Consider the following 18,358-nt stretch of genomic DNA (forward strand, 5'->3'; position numbering starts at 1 on the left):
GAACCCCTTCCCCACCTCCCCCCCACAGGGCGAAGACGGGGAAGAGCCTCTCCGCTCTCGAGAAGGAAAGAAAAGGAGGAAAGAAGAGAACCCTTCTTCCCCCCCCCATCCATACCGATCCCCCGCTGAACGGCGGTGTAATTAGATTGTAAATAGTGTATATATATTATCTGGTGAAGGGATTAATTATAGTAAATATGTTGTATATATCTATCTGATTAGAACTTATTTTAGAATATTACTGAACATGTCTTTCAGTACTCTTGATTAGTATATGCTGTATATAAATATACTCAGGTGGTGGGAATATTTCTAAAGTATAAATATAGATACCTAGTAATAACTTTTTGTAATTATGTACCATTAAAATTTGAATCCTTTCATAAAGTACCCATATACCGATAATTCGCACCGAAATAACTGGACCGATAATCCAAAAACAGGCAGGTGTTTAACATCTGCCTGGGCCCTTAGGAGAACCCGTTTTTATTAGGTAAACACGACTAGGGCAAGTTCCCCCCCCCCGCGCTACAGGCGTCGGACGAAACAAAGAATATACGGACAAGCACGATCGATCGATCCATGGTCAACACTACTCATTCTGCTGTATGATGAACGAACGCGAACGTAACACTCTGAGCTCTTGAATCTCCCGCAAGGGGGCGCCAGTTCTCACAAGGAGAACAAATTTATATATATCTAATCTGCACTTATCGTTAAGGCTACTCGCACTAATCGCTGCGCAGATGGCGAGGAAATGATGAAGGGGGTATGGACCACTACCACAGTGGCTTCCGGGACCCCAAGTGAACCGTCAAATCAATGTCAATGTCAAAAATTGAGGAGAAACATTTATCGTCTTGCTCTCAACGCGTTCAGACGTTTCTTTCATCGATACGCAGACATGGCTAGGACCAAGCAGACTGCCCGAAAGAGTACCGGAGGCAAGGCCCCCAGGAAACAGCTCGCGACCAAGGCTGCTCGTAAGAGTGCCCCGGCGACGGGGGGAGTGAAGAAGCCCCATCGTTACAGGCCCGGTACCGTGGCCCTCAGAGAGATCCGTCGTTACCAGAAGTCGACGGAATTGCTCATTAGGAAATTGCCCTTCCAGCGCCTCGTCCGTGAGATCGCCCAGGACTTCAAGACCGATTTGCGCTTCCAGAGCTCTGCTGTCATGGCTTTGCAGGAGGCCAGCGAGGCCTATCTCGTCGGTCTGTTCGAAGATACCAACTTGTGCGCTATCCACGCCAAGAGAGTTACCATCATGCCCAAAGACATTCAGCTTGCACGTAGGATCCGGGGTGAACGAGCTTAAGTCGTGAAGGAGGAGTAGGAAAAAAAAAACGGCCCTTCTAAGGGCCAACACATGCAAAGAGGTGCGCCTTTTCATTCGCATTGCCACACACGAGTTGAAATAGTTTTTTTTAATCCATACATGAAATTTTTCTGATTGATTAGAAAAGAAAGTTAGGACAAGCCACGTATGTTTTTTTTTTTTGTTTTTTGTTTTGCGCGCAGCGCTGAGAGAAATGTGACGCTGTATTTTATTACTATTGTGCCTCACCCAACCCAGACTTCTAGACTCGCCGGATTCGAATAGAGTTGCTTTGTTTACTGGGGGGTCACTTTTATGGTCTGGGCGTGGCTATCCCCAGCGGACAATGCGATTGTGTTTCGGAACCAGTCTCTAATTTCCCCGGGGGACATTGAGGCGACTGTGTTATTATTATTAAACAATGCGATTTAGCGTGACCTCTTTGCGTGATTTATTGGCCCTGATAAGGGCCTTTTTTTTTTTTTCTTCCTCTCTCGCTTGACTTAAGCTTTCTTTTCGGTTTTCTTGGGCAAGAGAACTGCCTGGATGTTGGGCAGCACTCCTCCCTGAGCTATGGTCACTCCGGACAAGAGCTTGTTCAACTCTTCGTCGTTCCTGATCGCCAGCTGCAGATGTCTGGGAATGATCCTGGTTTTCTTGTTGTCTCGCGCTGCATTTCCTGCCAATTCGAGAACTTCGGCGGCCAGGTATTCCAGGACGGCGGCCAGGTATACCGGAGCTCCGGCACCTACCCTCTCGGCGTAGTTGCCTTTTCGAAGGAGACGGTGGATACGGCCGACGGGAAATTGTAGACCGGCACGGCTAGACCTGGTCTTGCTCTTCCCCTTCACTTTTCCTCCTTTTCCACGTCCAGACATGTTTAATTTTTCCTAAAAAATGATCGGAATCGCGCTTCGCGCTTTTTTTTTGGCGCCGCCAATATCAGCCTGAGAGCTCTGCCTTCCTTGTTTTCCTTTCAGCCAATAGTGCCCCTTTTTGGCGTTTTCGCGATCCGCGTTCGTCGTAGTTGTAGACGAGAAACGCCTTCGTAGTTTTGAACCGAATAATAATCGATAAAACTAAAAGGTTCCGCTGACTATATGACCCGCATTTCCTTCTCCCTCCCCGTATTAACGGTTTCTCTTCTCTTTCCCCCCCCCCCCCCCATACATTTCTTCGTTTTTAAATGAAACTTATTTCTTTTTTTCCTTTTGTTATTAGAGGTGGTGTTTGTTTAGCACTACTGCATGTATGGCATGTCTCTTTCGTCGTTGAAGTTAAAGATTACTGACGTCCCGTATACGGGACAGAAAAGTTTTCTAATTTTCAAGGAAATAAATTATTTTATTCATATTTAGCATTCGGTTCTATACTTATTTTTTGCTTAATGGGCTGAACTTCCAAGAAAAAACGAGTTTAAAGGCGGCACAAAGCACAGATATTCTAATATGATGCTGGTATGCACAAAGAGCTGAAAGGTAATGAACTTGTTGAAACAAAGTGAACGCATGGGAAATACTAAAATAATGTTTATATGCACAAAATGAATGTGAAACGTTAGGGTAAATGAAGGAAAGGCTAAAATGAAGTAAATAAACTTGGCGAAACGAGATGTGTTAATATAATACACTGGGGGCTAAAATGAAATTGAAACAAAGTGGGACGCATGCGAAATACTGGAAATAATGTTTATATTCACAAAAGAAGTATGAAATCATAAATGAATATTTAATTGTTCATGAACGTAGATTGTAGTGAAATTATAATTTCCTATTTTTGTGTGAAATTGAAACAGAAAAAAAAAAAAGAAGTTGGCATTTCTCGTTTCTTTGCATCGCTGACTTTCAGTAGCTAACTAGGAATGATGTATGTCGTGTCTAGTGGCGTAATGGTTACGACGACGGACACGAATCTTGAGCCTAGTGTTTATGAAAGTCATGGGTTCGAATCTGCATTTGGTTATTATAATGAAATAAATTAATGTAATGATTGTAGTATTGTAATGATAATGAAATAAATTGTATGTAAAATATATAAATGTAATGAATAAATGTAAAATACATATTGTATGTAAAATAAATAAATCGCAAAGGGAATCTACTGTTCGAATCTGCATTTGGCTATGATAATTAATTGTTATTTATTATAATAATTACAAATTGTTATCGTATGATAATTTACCTTTCAAAAGTATCGTATCGGCACAGAATTTTTTTTGCTAAAAAATTATTGTAGCAGTTTATAACGTAATCGTGTTAATTGTAACAGATGACTGTGTCGTTGTGGCCTAATGGATAAGACGCTGGACTCAAGAGAATATATTCGGAGGCAGATAATGATATTTTAAATATTGTTGCGCCGAACATATCACGTGGTATATCTATTGTGTGGTAGAAAGTATTGTTGCGAAGCTATACCTTACCTGGGGAACCCCTCGCGGGGGCGCCGCGGGCGGAAAAATAAGGGGGTTTTATTTGAATTTTCATTCCGGTTCCACGCGAGCATGGGTTCGAATCCCACCCAAGACAGTTTCTTCTTTTTTTTTTCCCCCATCCATCACATTTTTCTTTCGCAGAAATTTCATTGATTTTATATATATATATATATATATATATATGCATGCTCGAATAGCTTATTTATTTATGTTTTTTTTTTTCCAGGGATAAATTCACAAGGATTGTTGGTTTCTTCTTCATGAAAGGTAAGCACTCCTAACGTTACATTACACCTCATTATATTATTGCTATATTAAATTACCGTTATGTTAGGCAACAAGTCGTTTGCGACCAGGGTTAAACCTTCTTACTCGATTTATTGGCCCTCAAAAGGGCCTTTTTTTTTCCCCCCCACCCTGAACGAAAAGAAGTTACTTTGAACTGGTGTATTTGGTGACAGCTTTCGTTCCTTCAGACACTGCGTGCTTGGCGAGTTCTCCGGGGAGTAACAGCCGCACTGCAGTTTGGATTTCTCGACTGGTGATGGTGCTTCTCTTGTTGTAGTGGGCCAGTCGTGATGATTCCGCTGCAATTCTTTCAAAGATGTCATTTACGAAGGAGTTCATAATTGACATAGCCTTGCTAGATATCCCGGTGTCTGGGTGGACCTGCTTCAGAACCTTGTAGATGTAGATTGCGAAGCTCTCCTTCCTTCGCTTCTTCCTTTTTTTCTTGTCTCCAGCACGGACAGCCTTCTGGGCCTTTCCGGCTTTCTTCACAGCTTTTCCTGAAGGTTGTGGCGGCATTTTACCTGCAAAAAATTACGAAAATGTGTTAAAAAATTTTGAAATTTTTTCATAACGAAAGGATTTCAAGTTTACTCCACAAGTGAAGTTTCTCATTTGTGATTTTCCGCAACCCAATCTCAAATATAAACAATGGGGGAAGGGAATTCGTATTGTTCACCAGTAGATGGCAGCACTGAGCAGAGTCATATATCAACTTCGCCTTCGGGAACTGAATTACCTAAGAAATTGAATTTGTTCCCCCCCCCCCGCTTCCTTTCCAAACCCCCCCCCCCCCCCCCCCCCCACACACACACACACACAGATTTCAAAATTCAATCGCTTGTGGAAAATGTTATGTATTGGATTATCCGATTAAACATAATTATCAAATAAATAAAAAAAGAGGATTTATATGATGATGCCAACAGTATCTCGCAGTGCTAAGTAGAATCGTATATGAATCACTGATTTATTTGAAATAAATTTAATTTTTCTTTAATTTGAATATTTTGAAATTAAATCTTATTAAAGAAATTTGCCATGGATTGTGGGATTAGAAGAAATTACTGAAAGGAAAAAAAATTCCAACAGTAGATGGCAGCACTAAGCAGAGCCATATAGGCCCATATCACTGGCCGTATAGTATATTAATTTGTTTAATTTTCTTTTATTCCCTCTCTTCTTCCCCCCCCCCCCCCACATACACATATTTTTAAATTAAATTATTGGAAAATTATGTTACTTACCGATTTAAAAAAAGAAAGAAAAGTGATGCCAACAGCACGCGGTGTTCCCAGGTGGTCACCCTCCCAAGTACTAACCGCGCCCGATGCTGCTTAACTTCGGTGATCGGACGAGAACCGGTGTTTTCAGCATGGTATGGCCGTTGGCGATACATAATGCTCTTTTCACACTTCTTAAGTGATCATAAAATCTATTCAAAGGAGCCCGTCCATTTCCGCTGCTTTGTTCCTTTCTTCCCGTGGGAGTTGGGGCACAGATGGTGTCACATCACACTGGTACTCTAATTGATGACATCACAAAGGAGGCTCTTTCATCTGCCGAAAGCGCAGACGCACAAGCTGGTTGACGGACATGTGAGGAATTCCGCCTAAGGGCCCTTCTACAATTTTTCTTTTTTGCGCAAAATGTTTAAGACATTCTCTAGTTTCCGCCGAAAATGTTGTTTTCTTTTTCCAGTTCAATCTGTACTCTTACAGTAGGCATCGATTCCGCCAACTTTCAGTGCTGCTGCGATAATTTTCTGGAGGGGGGGGGGAAGAAATAACGGTTCCCCCCCCCCCTCCTGTCAAAGGGGGGGGATAAATCAAGTCTTTTATCGACCAATCGAATAACGCCTCGTCGGCGGACCAATGCCCGTTAGACAGCGGTGACGTCAGCTCCGCGCTTTCGAGACAGAGATCGTGATTATTGTCGATTTCCTTTCATTTCTGCTTCAGATTTCGCAAATTCAACATGTCTGGTCGAGGCAAGGGAGGAAAAGGTTTGGGCAAAGGAGGAGCGAAGAGACATCGTAAAGTTCTTCGCGATAACATCCAGGGCATTACGAAACCCGCCATCCGTCGTTTGGCTCGTCGTGGTGGTGTGAAACGTATATCCGGTCTCATTTACGAAGAGACCCGTGGAGTTCTCAAAGTTTTCCTCGAGAACGTTATCAGGGATGCTGTCACTTACACCGAGCACGCCAAGAGGAAAACCGTCACCGCCATGGACGTGGTCTATGCGCTGAAGAGACAAGGCAGAACCCTGTACGGTTTCGGCGGTTAAAAACAGCATATGCGGTTTTCATAGAAGACGCGGAGGAGAAAAAAAAAAAGGCCCTTCTCAGGGCCAAAAAATATATGATAGGTTGAAACTGAGTCGCATAACTTTGTTAAATATGTTTAAAAAACTAAACTTAAAGGGTTGGTACTAAATATTTATTACAAAAAAAATATTGCTGTAATCGTACTTTCGTCAAAGGTCAAGTACTATACGGGCCCCCCCCCCCCCCCCAGAGCTGCGAGGTCTCGTCAGACCTCGTAAGGGGCTTTATGTTCTATATATATATATATATATATATATTTGTGTTCGCGCGCTTTAATAACAAAATCGCGTTGATTATTTATGTTATGTATTTATATATTATCATGATAACACGTATCATATATTTATATGCGAGTTCGGCACCTTCTCACAAACATTTCTTGGCTCTGAAAAGAGCCTTTTTTTTTTTTTCCTTCAAGCCTTGGGCTTACTCCCTCATTTTTTTGCTTTCTTTGCCGTCGTCTTTTTCGGAGTGGACTTTGCTTTTTTCGGCTTCGCCGCTTTCGGTTTCGATGGTTTGGCTGCTTTTTTCGGAGACTTGGTCTTCGGAGCAGATTTCTTGACCGTCGATTTCTTTGCGGGGGCTGCTTTCTTTTTCTCGGACTTCTGTTTGGGCTTTGCGGTCTTCTTGGGGGATTTGGGTTTTTTCGAAGCGCCTTCCTTCTTGGGTTTCTTCACCTGTTTGGCAGCGGCAGAGGGTTCCTTGCTCTTCTGCCCGGATGCGCTCAATTTGAAAGATCCGGTGGCACCCTTGCCCTTGGTCTGAACCAGGGCTCCGCTGACTACGGCGCTCTTCAGGTACTTCTTGATGAAGGGTGAAAGCTTGTCCACGTCCACCTTGTACTGGGCACCGATGTGCTTCTTGATGGCCTGCAGTGAAGATCCGCCCCGTTCTTTAAGACTGGTGATGGCACTGTTCACCATTTCCGATACTTTCGGATGAGAGGGAGCAGCTTTCGGTTTCTTGCTGCCAGCTTTCGCCCCCTTTTTCTTCGGGGTCGAGGCGGCTGGCGCGGCAGATTGAGCTGGTTGTGCACCTTCGGACATGTTCGCTTGCACTCACGTAACGAAATGATCAGTAATTTCTCGTTTTTTTGCAGTAGATTCCCTTTGCGCTTCGTTTCAGCCAATCGCGTTTCTCGGTTTCGAAATCGACCAATCGCGGCGTAGTCGTCCGTTACACTTTGAATTTGGCGCTTCTGTCATTGTGGAAAAATTGAGGAGAAACATTTATCGTCTTGCTCTCAACGCGTTCAGACGTTTCTTTCATCGATACGCAGACATGGCTAGGACCAAGCAGACTGCCCGAAAGAGTACCGGAGGCAAGGCCCCCAGGAAACAGCTCGCGACCAAGGCTGCTCGTAAGAGTGCCCCGGCGACGGGGGGAGTGAAGAAGCCCCATCGTTACAGGCCCGGTACCGTGGCCCTCAGAGAGATCCGTCGTTACCAGAAGTCGACGGAATTGCTCATTAGGAAATTGCCCTTCCAGCGCCTCGTCCGTGAGATCGCCCAGGACTTCAAGACCGATTTGCGCTTCCAGAGCTCTGCTGTCATGGCTTTGCAGGAGGCCAGCGAGGCCTATCTCGTCGGTCTGTTCGAAGATACCAACTTGTGCGCTATCCACGCCAAGAGAGTTACCATCATGCCCAAAGACATTCAGCTTGCACGTAGGATCCGGGGTGAACGAGCTTAAGTCGTGAAGGAGGAGTAGGAAAAAAAAAACGGCCCTTCTAAGGGCCAACACATGCAAAGAGGTGCGCCTTTTCATTCGCATTGCCACACACGAGTTGAAATAGTTTTTTTTAATCCATACATGAAATTTTTCTGATTGATTAGAAAAGAAAGTTAGGACAAGCCACGTATGTTTTTTTTTTTTGTTTTTTGTTTTGCGCGCAGCGCTGAGAGAAATGTGACGCTGTATTTTATTACTATTGTGCCTCACCCAACCCAGACTTCTAGACTCGCCGGATTCGAATAGAGTTGCTTTGTTTACTGGGGGGTCACTTTTATGGTCTGGGCGTGGCTATCCCCAGCGGACAATGCGATTGTGTTTCGGAACCAGTCTCTAATTTCCCCGGGGGACATTGAGGCGACTGTGTTATTATTATTAAACAATGCGATTTAGCGTGACCTCTTTGCGTGATTTATTGGCCCTGATAAGGGCCTTTTTTTTTTTTTCTTCCTCTCTCGCTTGACTTAAGCTTTCTTTTCGGTTTTCTTGGGCAAGAGAACTGCCTGGATGTTGGGCAGCACTCCTCCCTGAGCTATGGTCACTCCGGACAAGAGCTTGTTCAACTCTTCGTCGTTCCTGATCGCCAGCTGCAGATGTCTGGGAATGATCCTGGTTTTCTTGTTGTCTCGCGCTGCATTTCCTGCCAATTCGAGAACTTCGGCGGCCAGGTATTCCAGGACGGCGGCCAGGTATACCGGAGCTCCGGCACCTACCCTCTCGGCGTAGTTGCCTTTTCGAAGGAGACGGTGGATACGGCCGACGGGAAATTGTAGACCGGCACGGCTAGACCTGGTCTTGCTCTTCCCCTTCACTTTTCCTCCTTTTCCACGTCCAGACATGTTTAATTTTTCCTAAAAAATGATCGGAATCGCGCTTCGCGCTTTTTTTTTGGCGCCGCCAATATCAGCCTGAGAGCTCTGCCTTCCTTGTTTTCCTTTCAGCCAATAGTGCCCCTTTTTGGCGTTTTCGCGATCCGCGTTCGTCGTAGTTGTAGACGAGAAACGCCTTCGTAGTTTTGAACCGAATAATAATCGATAAAACTAAAAGGTTCCGCTGACTATATGACCCGCATTTCCTTCTCCCTCCCCGTATTAACGGTTTCTCTTCTCTTTCCCCCCCCCCCCCCCATACATTTCTTCGTTTTTAAATGAAACTTATTTCTTTTTTTCCTTTTGTTATTAGAGGTGGTGTTTGTTTAGCACTACTGCATGTATGGCATGTCTCTTTCGTCGTTGAAGTTAAAGATTACTGACGTCCCGTATACGGGACAGAAAAGTTTTCTAATTTTCAAGGAAATAAATTATTTTATTCATATTTAGCATTCGGTTCTATACTTATTTTTTGCTTAATGGGCTGAACTTCCAAGAAAAAACGAGTTTAAAGGCGGCACAAAGCACAGATATTCTAATATGATGCTGGTATGCACAAAGAGCTGAAAGGTAATGAACTTGTTGAAACAAAGTGAACGCATGGGAAATACTAAAATAATGTTTATATGCACAAAATGAATGTGAAACGTTAGGGTAAATGAAGGAAAGGCTAAAATGAAGTAAATAAACTTGGCGAAACGAGATGTGTTAATATAATACACTGGGGGCTAAAATGAAATTGAAACAAAGTGGGACGCATGCGAAATACTGGAAATAATGTTTATATTCACAAAAGAAGTATGAAATCATAAATGAATATTTAATTGTTCATGAACGTAGATTGTAGTGAAATTATAATTTCCTATTTTTGTGTGAAATTGAAACAGAAAAAAAAAAAAGAAGTTGGCATTTCTCGTTTCTTTGCATCGCTGACTTTCAGTAGCTAACTAGGAATGATGTATGTCGTGTCTAGTGGCGTAATGGTTACGACGACGGACACGAATCTTGAGCCTAGTGTTTATGAAAGTCATGGGTTCGAATCTGCATTTGGTTATTATAATGAAATAAATTAATGTAATGATTGTAGTATTGTAATGATAATGAAATAAATTGTATGTAAAATATATAAATGTAATGAATAAATGTAAAATACATATTGTATGTAAAATAAATAAATCGCAAAGGGAATCTACTGTTCGAATCTGCATTTGGCTATGATAATTAATTGTTATTTATTATAATAATTACAAATTGTTATCGTATGATAATTTACCTTTCAAAAGTATCGTATCGGCACAGAATTTTTTTTGCTAAAAAATTATTGTAGCAGTTTATAACGTAATCGTGTTAATTGTAACAGATGACTGTGTCGTTGTGGCCTAATGGATAAGACGCTGGACTCAAGAGAATATATTCGGAGGCAGATAATGATATTTTAAATATTGTTGCGCCGAACATATCACGTGGTATATCTATTGTGTGGTAGAAAGTATTGTTGCGAAGCTATACCTTACCTGGGGAACCCCTCGCGGGGGCGCCGCGGGCGGAAAAATAAGGGGGTTTTATTTGAATTTTCATTCCGGTTCCACGCGAGCATGGGTTCGAATCCCACCCAAGACAGTTTCTTCTTTTTTTTTTCCCCCATCCATCACATTTTTCTTTCGCAGAAATTTCATTGATTTTATATATATATATATATATATATATATGCATGCTCGAATAGCTTATTTATTTATGTTTTTTTTTTTCCAGGGATAAATTCACAAGGATTGTTGGTTTCTTCTTCATGAAAGGTAAGCACTCCTAACGTTACATTACACCTCATTATATTATTGCTATATTAAATTACCGTTATGTTAGGCAACAAGTCGTTTGCGACCAGGGTTAAACCTTCTTACTCGATTTATTGGCCCTCAAAAGGGCCTTTTTTTTTCCCCCCCACCCTGAACGAAAAGAAGTTACTTTGAACTGGTGTATTTGGTGACAGCTTTCGTTCCTTCAGACACTGCGTGCTTGGCGAGTTCTCCGGGGAGTAACAGCCGCACTGCAGTTTGGATTTCTCGACTGGTGATGGTGCTTCTCTTGTTGTAGTGGGCCAGTCGTGATGATTCCGCTGCAATTCTTTCAAAGATGTCATTTACGAAGGAGTTCATAATTGACATAGCCTTGCTAGATATCCCGGTGTCTGGGTGGACCTGCTTCAGAACCTTGTAGATGTAGATTGCGAAGCTCTCCTTCCTTCGCTTCTTCCTTTTTTTCTTGTCTCCAGCACGGACAGCCTTCTGGGCCTTTCCGGCTTTCTTCACAGCTTTTCCTGAAGGTTGTGGCGGCATTTTACCTGCAAAAAATTACGAAAATGTGTTAAAAAATTTTGAAATTTTTTCATAACGAAAGGATTTCAAGTTTACTCCACAAGTGAAGTTTCTCATTTGTGATTTTCCGCAACCCAATCTCAAATATAAACAATGGGGGAAGGGAATTCGTATTGTTCACCAGTAGATGGCAGCACTGAGCAGAGTCATATATCAACTTCGCCTTCGGGAACTGAATTACCTAAGAAATTGAATTTGTTCCCCCCCCCCCGCTTCCTTTCCAAACCCCCCCCCCCCCCCCCCCCCCACACACACACACACACAGATTTCAAAATTCAATCGCTTGTGGAAAATGTTATGTATTGGATTATCCGATTAAACATAATTATCAAATAAATAAAAAAAGAGGATTTATATGATGATGCCAACAGTATCTCGCAGTGCTAAGTAGAATCGTATATGAATCACTGATTTATTTGAAATAAATTTAATTTTTCTTTAATTTGAATATTTTGAAATTAAATCTTATTAAAGAAATTTGCCATGGATTGTGGGATTAGAAGAAATTACTGAAAGGAAAAAAAATTCCAACAGTAGATGGCAGCACTAAGCAGAGCCATATAGGCCCATATCACTGGCCGTATAGTATATTAATTTGTTTAATTTTCTTTTATTCCCTCTCTTCTTCCCCCCCCCCCCCCACATACACATATTTTTAAATTAAATTATTGGAAAATTATGTTACTTACCGATTTAAAAAAAGAAAGAAAAGTGATGCCAACAGCACGCGGTGTTCCCAGGTGGTCACCCTCCCAAGTACTAACCGCGCCCGATGCTGCTTAACTTCGGTGATCGGACGAGAACCGGTGTTTTCAGCATGGTATGGCCGTTGGCGATACATAATGCTCTTTTCACACTTCTTAAGTGATCATAAAATCTATTCAAAGGAGCCCGTCCATTTCCGCTGCTTTGTTCCTTTCTTCCCGTGGGAGTTGGGGCACAGATGGTGTCACATCACACTGGTACTCTAATTGATGACATCACAAAGGAGGCTCTTTCATCTGCCGAAAGCGCAGACGCACAAGCTGGTTGACGGACATGTGAGGAATTCCGCCTAAGGGCCCTTCTACAATTTTTCTTTTTTGCGCAAAATGTTTAAGACATTCTCTAGTTTCCGCCGAAAATGTTGTTTTCTTTTTCCAGTTCAATCTGTACTCTTACAGTAGGCATCGATTCCGCCAACTTTCAGTGCTGCTGCGATAATTTTCTGGAGGGGGGGGGGAAGAAATAACGGTTCCCCCCCCCCCTCCTGTCAAAGGGGGGGGATAAATCAAGTCTTTTATCGACCAATCGAATAACGCCTCGTCGGCGGACCAATGCCCGTTAGACAGCGGTGACGTCAGCTCCGCGCTTTCGAGACAGAGATCGTGATTATTGTCGATTTCCTTTCATTTCTGCTTCAGATTTCGCAAATTCAACATGTCTGGTCGAGGCAAGGGAGGAAAAGGTTTGGGCAAAGGAGGAGCGAAGAGACATCGTAAAGTTCTTCGCGATAACATCCAGGGCATTACGAAACCCGCCATCCGTCGTTTGGCTCGTCGTGGTGGTGTGAAACGTATATCCGGTCTCATTTACGAAGAGACCCGTGGAGTTCTCAAAGTTTTCCTCGAGAACGTTATCAGGGATGCTGTCACTTACACCGAGCACGCCAAGAGGAAAACCGTCACCGCCATGGACGTGGTCTATGCGCTGAAGAGACAAGGCAGAACCCTGTACGGTTTCGGCGGTTAAAAACAGCATATGCGGTTTTCATAGAAGACGCGGAGGAGAAAAAAAAAAAGGCCCTTCTCAGGGCCAAAAAATATATGATAGGTTGAAACTGAGTCGCATAACTTTGTTAAATATGTTTAAAAAACTAAACTTAAAGGGTTGGTACTAAATATTTATTACAAAAAAAATATTGCTGTAATCGTACTTTCGTCAAAGGTCAAGTACTATACGGGCCCCCCCCCCCCCCCCAGAGCTGCGAGGTCTCGTCAGACCTCGTAAGGGGCTTTATGTTCTATATATATATATATATATATATATTTGTGTTCGCGCGCTTTAATAACAAAATCGCGTTGATTATTTATGTTATGTATTTATATATTATCATGATAACACGTATCATATATTTATATGCGAGTTCGGCACCTTCTCACAAACATTTCTTGGCTCTGAAAAGAGCCTTTTTTTTTTTTTCCTTCAAGCCTTGGGCTTACTCCCTCATTTTTTTGCTTTCTTTGCCGTCGTCTTTTTCGGAGTGGACTTTGCTTTTTTCGGCTTCGCCGCTTTCGGTTTCGATGGTTTGGCTGCTTTTTTCGGAGACTTGGTCTTCGGAGCAGATTTCTTGACCGTCGATTTCTTTGCGGGGGCTGCTTTCTTTTTCTCGGACTTCTGTTTGGGCTTTGCGGTCTTCTTGGGGGATTTGGGTTTTTTCGAAGCGCCTTCCTTCTTGGGTTTCTTCACCTGTTTGGCAGCGGCAGAGGGTTCCTTGCTCTTCTGCCCGGATGCGCTCAATTTGAAAGATCCGGTGGCACCCTTGCCCTTGGTCTGAACCAGGGCTCCGCTGACTACGGCGCTCTTCAGGTACTTCTTGATGAAGGGTGAAAGCTTGTCCACGTCCACCTTGTACTGGGCACCGATGTGCTTCTTGATGGCCTGCAGTGAAGATCCGCCCCGTTCTTTAAGACTGGTGATGGCACTGTTCACCATTTCCGATACTTTCGGATGAGAGGGAGCAGCTTTCGGTTTCTTGCTGCCAGCTTTCGCCCCCTTTTTCTTCGGGGTCGAGGCGGCTGGCGCGGCAGATTGAGCTGGTTGTGCACCTTCGGACATGTTCGCTTGCACTCACGTAACGAAATGATCAGTAATTTCTCGTTTTTTTGCAGTAGATTCCCTTTGCGCTTCGTTTCAGCCAATCGCGTTTCTCGGTTTCGAAATCGACCAATCGCGGCGTAGTCGTCCGTTACACTTTGAATTTGGCGCTTCTGTCATTGTGGAAAAATTGAGGAGAAACATTTATCGTCTTGCTCTCAACGCGTTCAGACGTTTCTTTCATCGATACGCAGACATGGCTAGGACCAAGCAGACTGCCCGAAAGAGTACCGGAGGCAAGGCCCCCAGGAAACAGCTCGCGACCAAGGCTGCTCGTAAGAGTGCCCCGGCGACGGGGGGAGTGAAGAAGCCCCATCGTTACAGGCCCGGTACCGTGGCCCTCAGAGAGATCCGTCGTTACCAGAAGTCGACGGAATTGCTCATTAGGAAATTGCCCTTCCAGCGCCTCGTCCGTGAGATCGCCCAGGACTTCAAGACCGATTTGCGCTTCCAGAGCTCTGCTGTCATGGCTTTGCAGGAGGCCAGCGAGGCCTATCTCGTCGGTCTGTTCGAAGATACCAACTTGTGCGCTATCCACGCCAAGAGAGTTACCATCATGCCCAAAGACATTCAGCTTGCACGTAGGATCCGGGGTGAACGAGCTTAAGTCGTGAAGGAGGAGTAGGAAAAAAAAAACGGCCCTTCTAAGGGCCAACACATGCAAAGAGGTGCGCCTTTTCATTCGCATTGCCACACACGAGTTGAAATAGTTTTTTTTAATCCATACATGAAATTTTTCTGATTGATTAGAAAAGAAAGTTAGGACAAGCCACGTATGTTTTTTTTTTTTGTTTTTTGTTTTGCGCGCAGCGCTGAGAGAAATGTGACGCTGTATTTTATTACTATTGTGCCTCACCCAACCCAGACTTCTAGACTCGCCGGATTCGAATAGAGTTGCTTTGTTTACTGGGGGGTCACTTTTATGGTCTGGGCGTGGCTATCCCCAGCGGACAATGCGATTGTGTTTCGGAACCAGTCTCTAATTTCCCCGGGGGACATTGAGGCGACTGTGTTATTATTATTAAACAATGCGATTTAGCGTGACCTCTTTGCGTGATTTATTGGCCCTGATAAGGGCCTTTTTTTTTTTTTCTTCCTCTCTCGCTTGACTTAAGCTTTCTTTTCGGTTTTCTTGGGCAAGAGAACTGCCTGGATGTTGGGCAGCACTCCTCCCTGAGCTATGGTCACTCCGGACAAGAGCTTGTTCAACTCTTCGTCGTTCCTGATCGCCAGCTGCAGATGTCTGGGAATGATCCTGGTTTTCTTGTTGTCTCGCGCTGCATTTCCTGCCAATTCGAGAACTTCGGCGGCCAGGTATTCCAGGACGGCGGCCAGGTATACCGGAGCTCCGGCACCTACCCTCTCGGCGTAGTTGCCTTTTCGAAGGAGACGGTGGATACGGCCGACGGGAAATTGTAGACCGGCACGGCTAGACCTGGTCTTGCTCTTCCCCTTCACTTTTCCTCCTTTTCCACGTCCAGACATGTTTAATTTTTCCTAAAAAATGATCGGAATCGCGCTTCGCGCTTTTTTTTTGGCGCCGCCAATATCAGCCTGAGAGCTCTGCCTTCCTTGTTTTCCTTTCAGCCAATAGTGCCCCTTTTTGGCGTTTTCGCGATCCGCGTTCGTCGTAGTTGTAGACGAGAAACGCCTTCGTAGTTTTGAACCGAATAATAATCGATAAAACTAAAAGGTTCCGCTGACTATATGACCCGCATTTCCTTCTCCCTCCCCGTATTAACGGTTTCTCTTCTCTTTCCCCCCCCCCCCCCCATACATTTCTTCGTTTTTAAATGAAACTTATTTCTTTTTTTCCTTTTGTTATTAGAGGTGGTGTTTGTTTAGCACTACTGCATGTATGGCATGTCTCTTTCGTCGTTGAAGTTAAAGATTACTGACGTCCCGTATACGGGACAGAAAAGTTTTCTAATTTTCAAGGAAATAAATTATTTTATTCATATTTAGCATTCGGTTCTATACTTATTTTTTGCTTAATGGGCTGAACTTCCAAGAAAAAACGAGTTTAAAGGCGGCACAAAGCACAGATATTCTAATATGATGCTGGTATGCACAAAGAGCTGAAAGGTAATGAACTTGTTGAAACAAAGTGAACGCATGGGAAATACTAAAATAATGTTTATATGCACAAAATGAATGTGAAACGTTAGGGTAAATGAAGGAAAGGCTAAAATGAAGTAAATAAACTTGGCGAAACGAGATGTGTTAATATAATACACTGGGGGCTAAAATGAAATTGAAACAAAGTGGGACGCATGCGAAATACTGGAAATAATGTTTATATTCACAAAAGAAGTATGAAATCATAAATGAATATTTAATTGTTCATGAACGTAGATTGTAGTGAAATTATAATTTCCTATTTTTGTGTGAAATTGAAACAGAAAAAAAAAAAAGAAGTTGGCATTTCTCGTTTCTTTGCATCGCTGACTTTCAGTAGCTAACTAGGAATGATGTATGTCGTGTCTAGTGGCGTAATGGTTACGACGACGGACACGAATCTTGAGCCTAGTGTTTATGAAAGTCATGGGTTCGAATCTGCATTTGGTTATTATAATGAAATAAATTAATGTAATGATTGTAGTATTGTAATGATAATGAAATAAATTGTATGTAAAATATATAAATGTAATGAATAAATGTAAAATACATATTGTATGTAAAATAAATAAATCGCAAAGGGAATCTACTGTTCGAATCTGCATTTGGCTATGATAATTAATTGTTATTTATTATAATAATTACAAATTGTTATCGTATGATAATTTACCTTTCAAAAGTATCGTATCGGCACAGAATTTTTTTTGCTAAAAAATTATTGTAGCAGTTTATAACGTAATCGTGTTAATTGTAACAGATGACTGTGTCGTTGTGGCCTAATGGATAAGACGCTGGACTCAAGAGAATATATTCGGAGGCAGATAATGATATTTTAAATATTGTTGCGCCGAACATATCACGTGGTATATCTATTGTGTGGTAGAAAGTATTGTTGCGAAGCTATACCTTACCTGGGGAACCCCTCGCGGGGGCGCCGCGGGCGGAAAAATAAGGGGGTTTTATTTGAATTTTCATTCCGGTTCCACGCGAGCATGGGTTCGAATCCCACCCAAGACAGTTTCTTCTTTTTTTTTTCCCCCATCCATCACATTTTTCTTTCGCAGAAATTTCATTGATTTTATATATATATATATATATATATATATGCATGCTCGAATAGCTTATTTATTTATGTTTTTTTTTTTCCAGGGATAAATTCACAAGGATTGTTGGTTTCTTCTTCATGAAAGGTAAGCACTCCTAACGTTACATTACACCTCATTATATTATTGCTATATTAAATTACCGTTATGTTAGGCAACAAGTCGTTTGCGACCAGGGTTAAACCTTCTTACTCGATTTATTGGCCCTCAAAAGGGCCTTTTTTTTTCCCCCCCACCCTGAACGAAAAGAAGTTACTTTGAACTGGTGTATTTGGTGACAGCTTTCGTTCCTTCAGACACTGCGTGCTTGGCGAGTTCTCCGGGGAGTAACAGCCGCACTGCAGTTTGGATTTCTCGACTGGTGATGGTGCTTCTCTTGTTGTAGTGGGCCAGTCGTGATGATTCCGCTGCAATTCTTTCAAAGATGTCATTTACGAAGGAGTTCATAATTGACATAGCCTTGCTAGATATCCCGGTGTCTGGGTGGACCTGCTTCAGAACCTTGTAGATGTAGATTGCGAAGCTCTCCTTCCTTCGCTTCTTCCTTTTTTTCTTGTCTCCAGCACGGACAGCCTTCTGGGCCTTTCCGGCTTTCTTCACAGCTTTTCCTGAAGGTTGTGGCGGCATTTTACCTGCAAAAAATTACGAAAATGTGTTAAAAAATTTTGAAATTTTTTCATAACGAAAGGATTTCAAGTTTACTCCACAAGTGAAGTTTCTCATTTGTGATTTTCCGCAACCCAATCTCAAATATAAACAATGGGGGAAGGGAATTCGTATTGTTCACCAGTAGATGGCAGCACTGAGCAGAGTCATATATCAACTTCGCCTTCGGGAACTGAATTACCTAAGAAATTGAATTTGTTCCCCCCCCCCCGCTTCCTTTCCAAACCCCCCCCCCCCCCCCCCCCCCACACACACACACACACAGATTTCAAAATTC

The 18,358-nt window shown here is 42.9% G+C and overlaps 11 protein-coding genes and 2 non-coding genes across 13 annotated transcripts; 5 read left to right on the forward strand and 8 right to left on the reverse strand.

Annotated features, from left to right (window-relative positions):
- The first annotated feature begins 892 nt into the window (after positions 1 to 892).
- Positions 893 to 1,330, forward strand: LOC149077829 (histone H3). The gene has a single exon (XM_089243009.1). The coding sequence runs from the start codon at positions 905 to 907 to the stop codon at positions 1,313 to 1,315; it is 411 nt and encodes a 136-aa protein (XP_089099135.1). The 5' UTR covers positions 893 to 904; the 3' UTR covers positions 1,316 to 1,330.
- Positions 1,331 to 1,818: 488 nt separating this feature from the next.
- LOC149077830 (histone H2A) lies at positions 1,819 to 2,193 on the reverse strand. Its single transcript, XM_089242399.1, has one exon. The coding sequence runs from the start codon at positions 2,191 to 2,193 to the stop codon at positions 1,819 to 1,821; it is 375 nt and encodes a 124-aa protein (XP_089098525.1).
- A 1,988-nt stretch (positions 2,194 to 4,181) lies between these two features.
- Positions 4,182 to 4,556, reverse strand: LOC149077831 (histone H2B). The gene has a single exon (XM_089242400.1). It carries the CDS (start codon positions 4,554 to 4,556, stop codon positions 4,182 to 4,184), a length of 375 nt encoding a protein of 124 aa, XP_089098526.1.
- Positions 4,557 to 5,310: 754 nt separating this feature from the next.
- On the reverse strand, positions 5,311 to 5,429 carry LOC149077832 (5S ribosomal RNA). The gene has a single exon (XR_016194269.1). It is a non-coding gene; the product is annotated as a 5S ribosomal RNA (ribosomal RNA).
- Positions 5,430 to 6,014: 585 nt separating this feature from the next.
- LOC149077833 (histone H4) lies at positions 6,015 to 6,326 on the forward strand. The gene has a single exon (XM_089242401.1). It carries the CDS (start codon positions 6,015 to 6,017, stop codon positions 6,324 to 6,326), a length of 312 nt encoding a protein of 103 aa, XP_089098527.1.
- A 1,321-nt stretch (positions 6,327 to 7,647) lies between these two features.
- On the forward strand, positions 7,648 to 8,058 carry LOC149077834 (histone H3). Its single transcript, XM_089242402.1, has one exon. The coding sequence runs from the start codon at positions 7,648 to 7,650 to the stop codon at positions 8,056 to 8,058; it is 411 nt and encodes a 136-aa protein (XP_089098528.1).
- A 503-nt stretch (positions 8,059 to 8,561) lies between these two features.
- Positions 8,562 to 8,936, reverse strand: LOC149077835 (histone H2A). The gene has a single exon (XM_089242403.1). The coding sequence runs from the start codon at positions 8,934 to 8,936 to the stop codon at positions 8,562 to 8,564; it is 375 nt and encodes a 124-aa protein (XP_089098529.1).
- Positions 8,937 to 10,924: 1,988 nt separating this feature from the next.
- Positions 10,925 to 11,299, reverse strand: LOC149077836 (histone H2B). Its single transcript, XM_089242404.1, has one exon. The coding sequence runs from the start codon at positions 11,297 to 11,299 to the stop codon at positions 10,925 to 10,927; it is 375 nt and encodes a 124-aa protein (XP_089098530.1).
- A 754-nt stretch (positions 11,300 to 12,053) lies between these two features.
- LOC149077837 (5S ribosomal RNA) lies at positions 12,054 to 12,172 on the reverse strand. Its single transcript, XR_016194270.1, has one exon. It is a non-coding gene; the product is annotated as a 5S ribosomal RNA (ribosomal RNA).
- A 585-nt stretch (positions 12,173 to 12,757) lies between these two features.
- Positions 12,758 to 13,069, forward strand: LOC149077838 (histone H4). Its single transcript, XM_089242406.1, has one exon. The coding sequence runs from the start codon at positions 12,758 to 12,760 to the stop codon at positions 13,067 to 13,069; it is 312 nt and encodes a 103-aa protein (XP_089098532.1).
- A 1,321-nt stretch (positions 13,070 to 14,390) lies between these two features.
- Positions 14,391 to 14,801, forward strand: LOC149077839 (histone H3). The gene has a single exon (XM_089242407.1). It carries the CDS (start codon positions 14,391 to 14,393, stop codon positions 14,799 to 14,801), a length of 411 nt encoding a protein of 136 aa, XP_089098533.1.
- A 503-nt stretch (positions 14,802 to 15,304) lies between these two features.
- Positions 15,305 to 15,679, reverse strand: LOC149077840 (histone H2A). Its single transcript, XM_089242408.1, has one exon. The coding sequence runs from the start codon at positions 15,677 to 15,679 to the stop codon at positions 15,305 to 15,307; it is 375 nt and encodes a 124-aa protein (XP_089098534.1).
- Positions 15,680 to 17,667: 1,988 nt separating this feature from the next.
- On the reverse strand, positions 17,668 to 18,042 carry LOC149077841 (histone H2B). The gene has a single exon (XM_089242409.1). The coding sequence runs from the start codon at positions 18,040 to 18,042 to the stop codon at positions 17,668 to 17,670; it is 375 nt and encodes a 124-aa protein (XP_089098535.1).
- Positions 18,043 to 18,358: the final 316 nt, after the last annotated feature.

This window comes from Pholcus phalangioides, unplaced genomic scaffold (assembly GCF_987345545.1).
Source record: "Pholcus phalangioides strain wild (caught in Gottingen) unplaced genomic scaffold, Ppha-v1.0 ptg000015l_1, whole genome shotgun sequence".
NCBI classification, from domain to species: Eukaryota; Metazoa; Arthropoda; class Arachnida; order Araneae; family Pholcidae; genus Pholcus; species Pholcus phalangioides.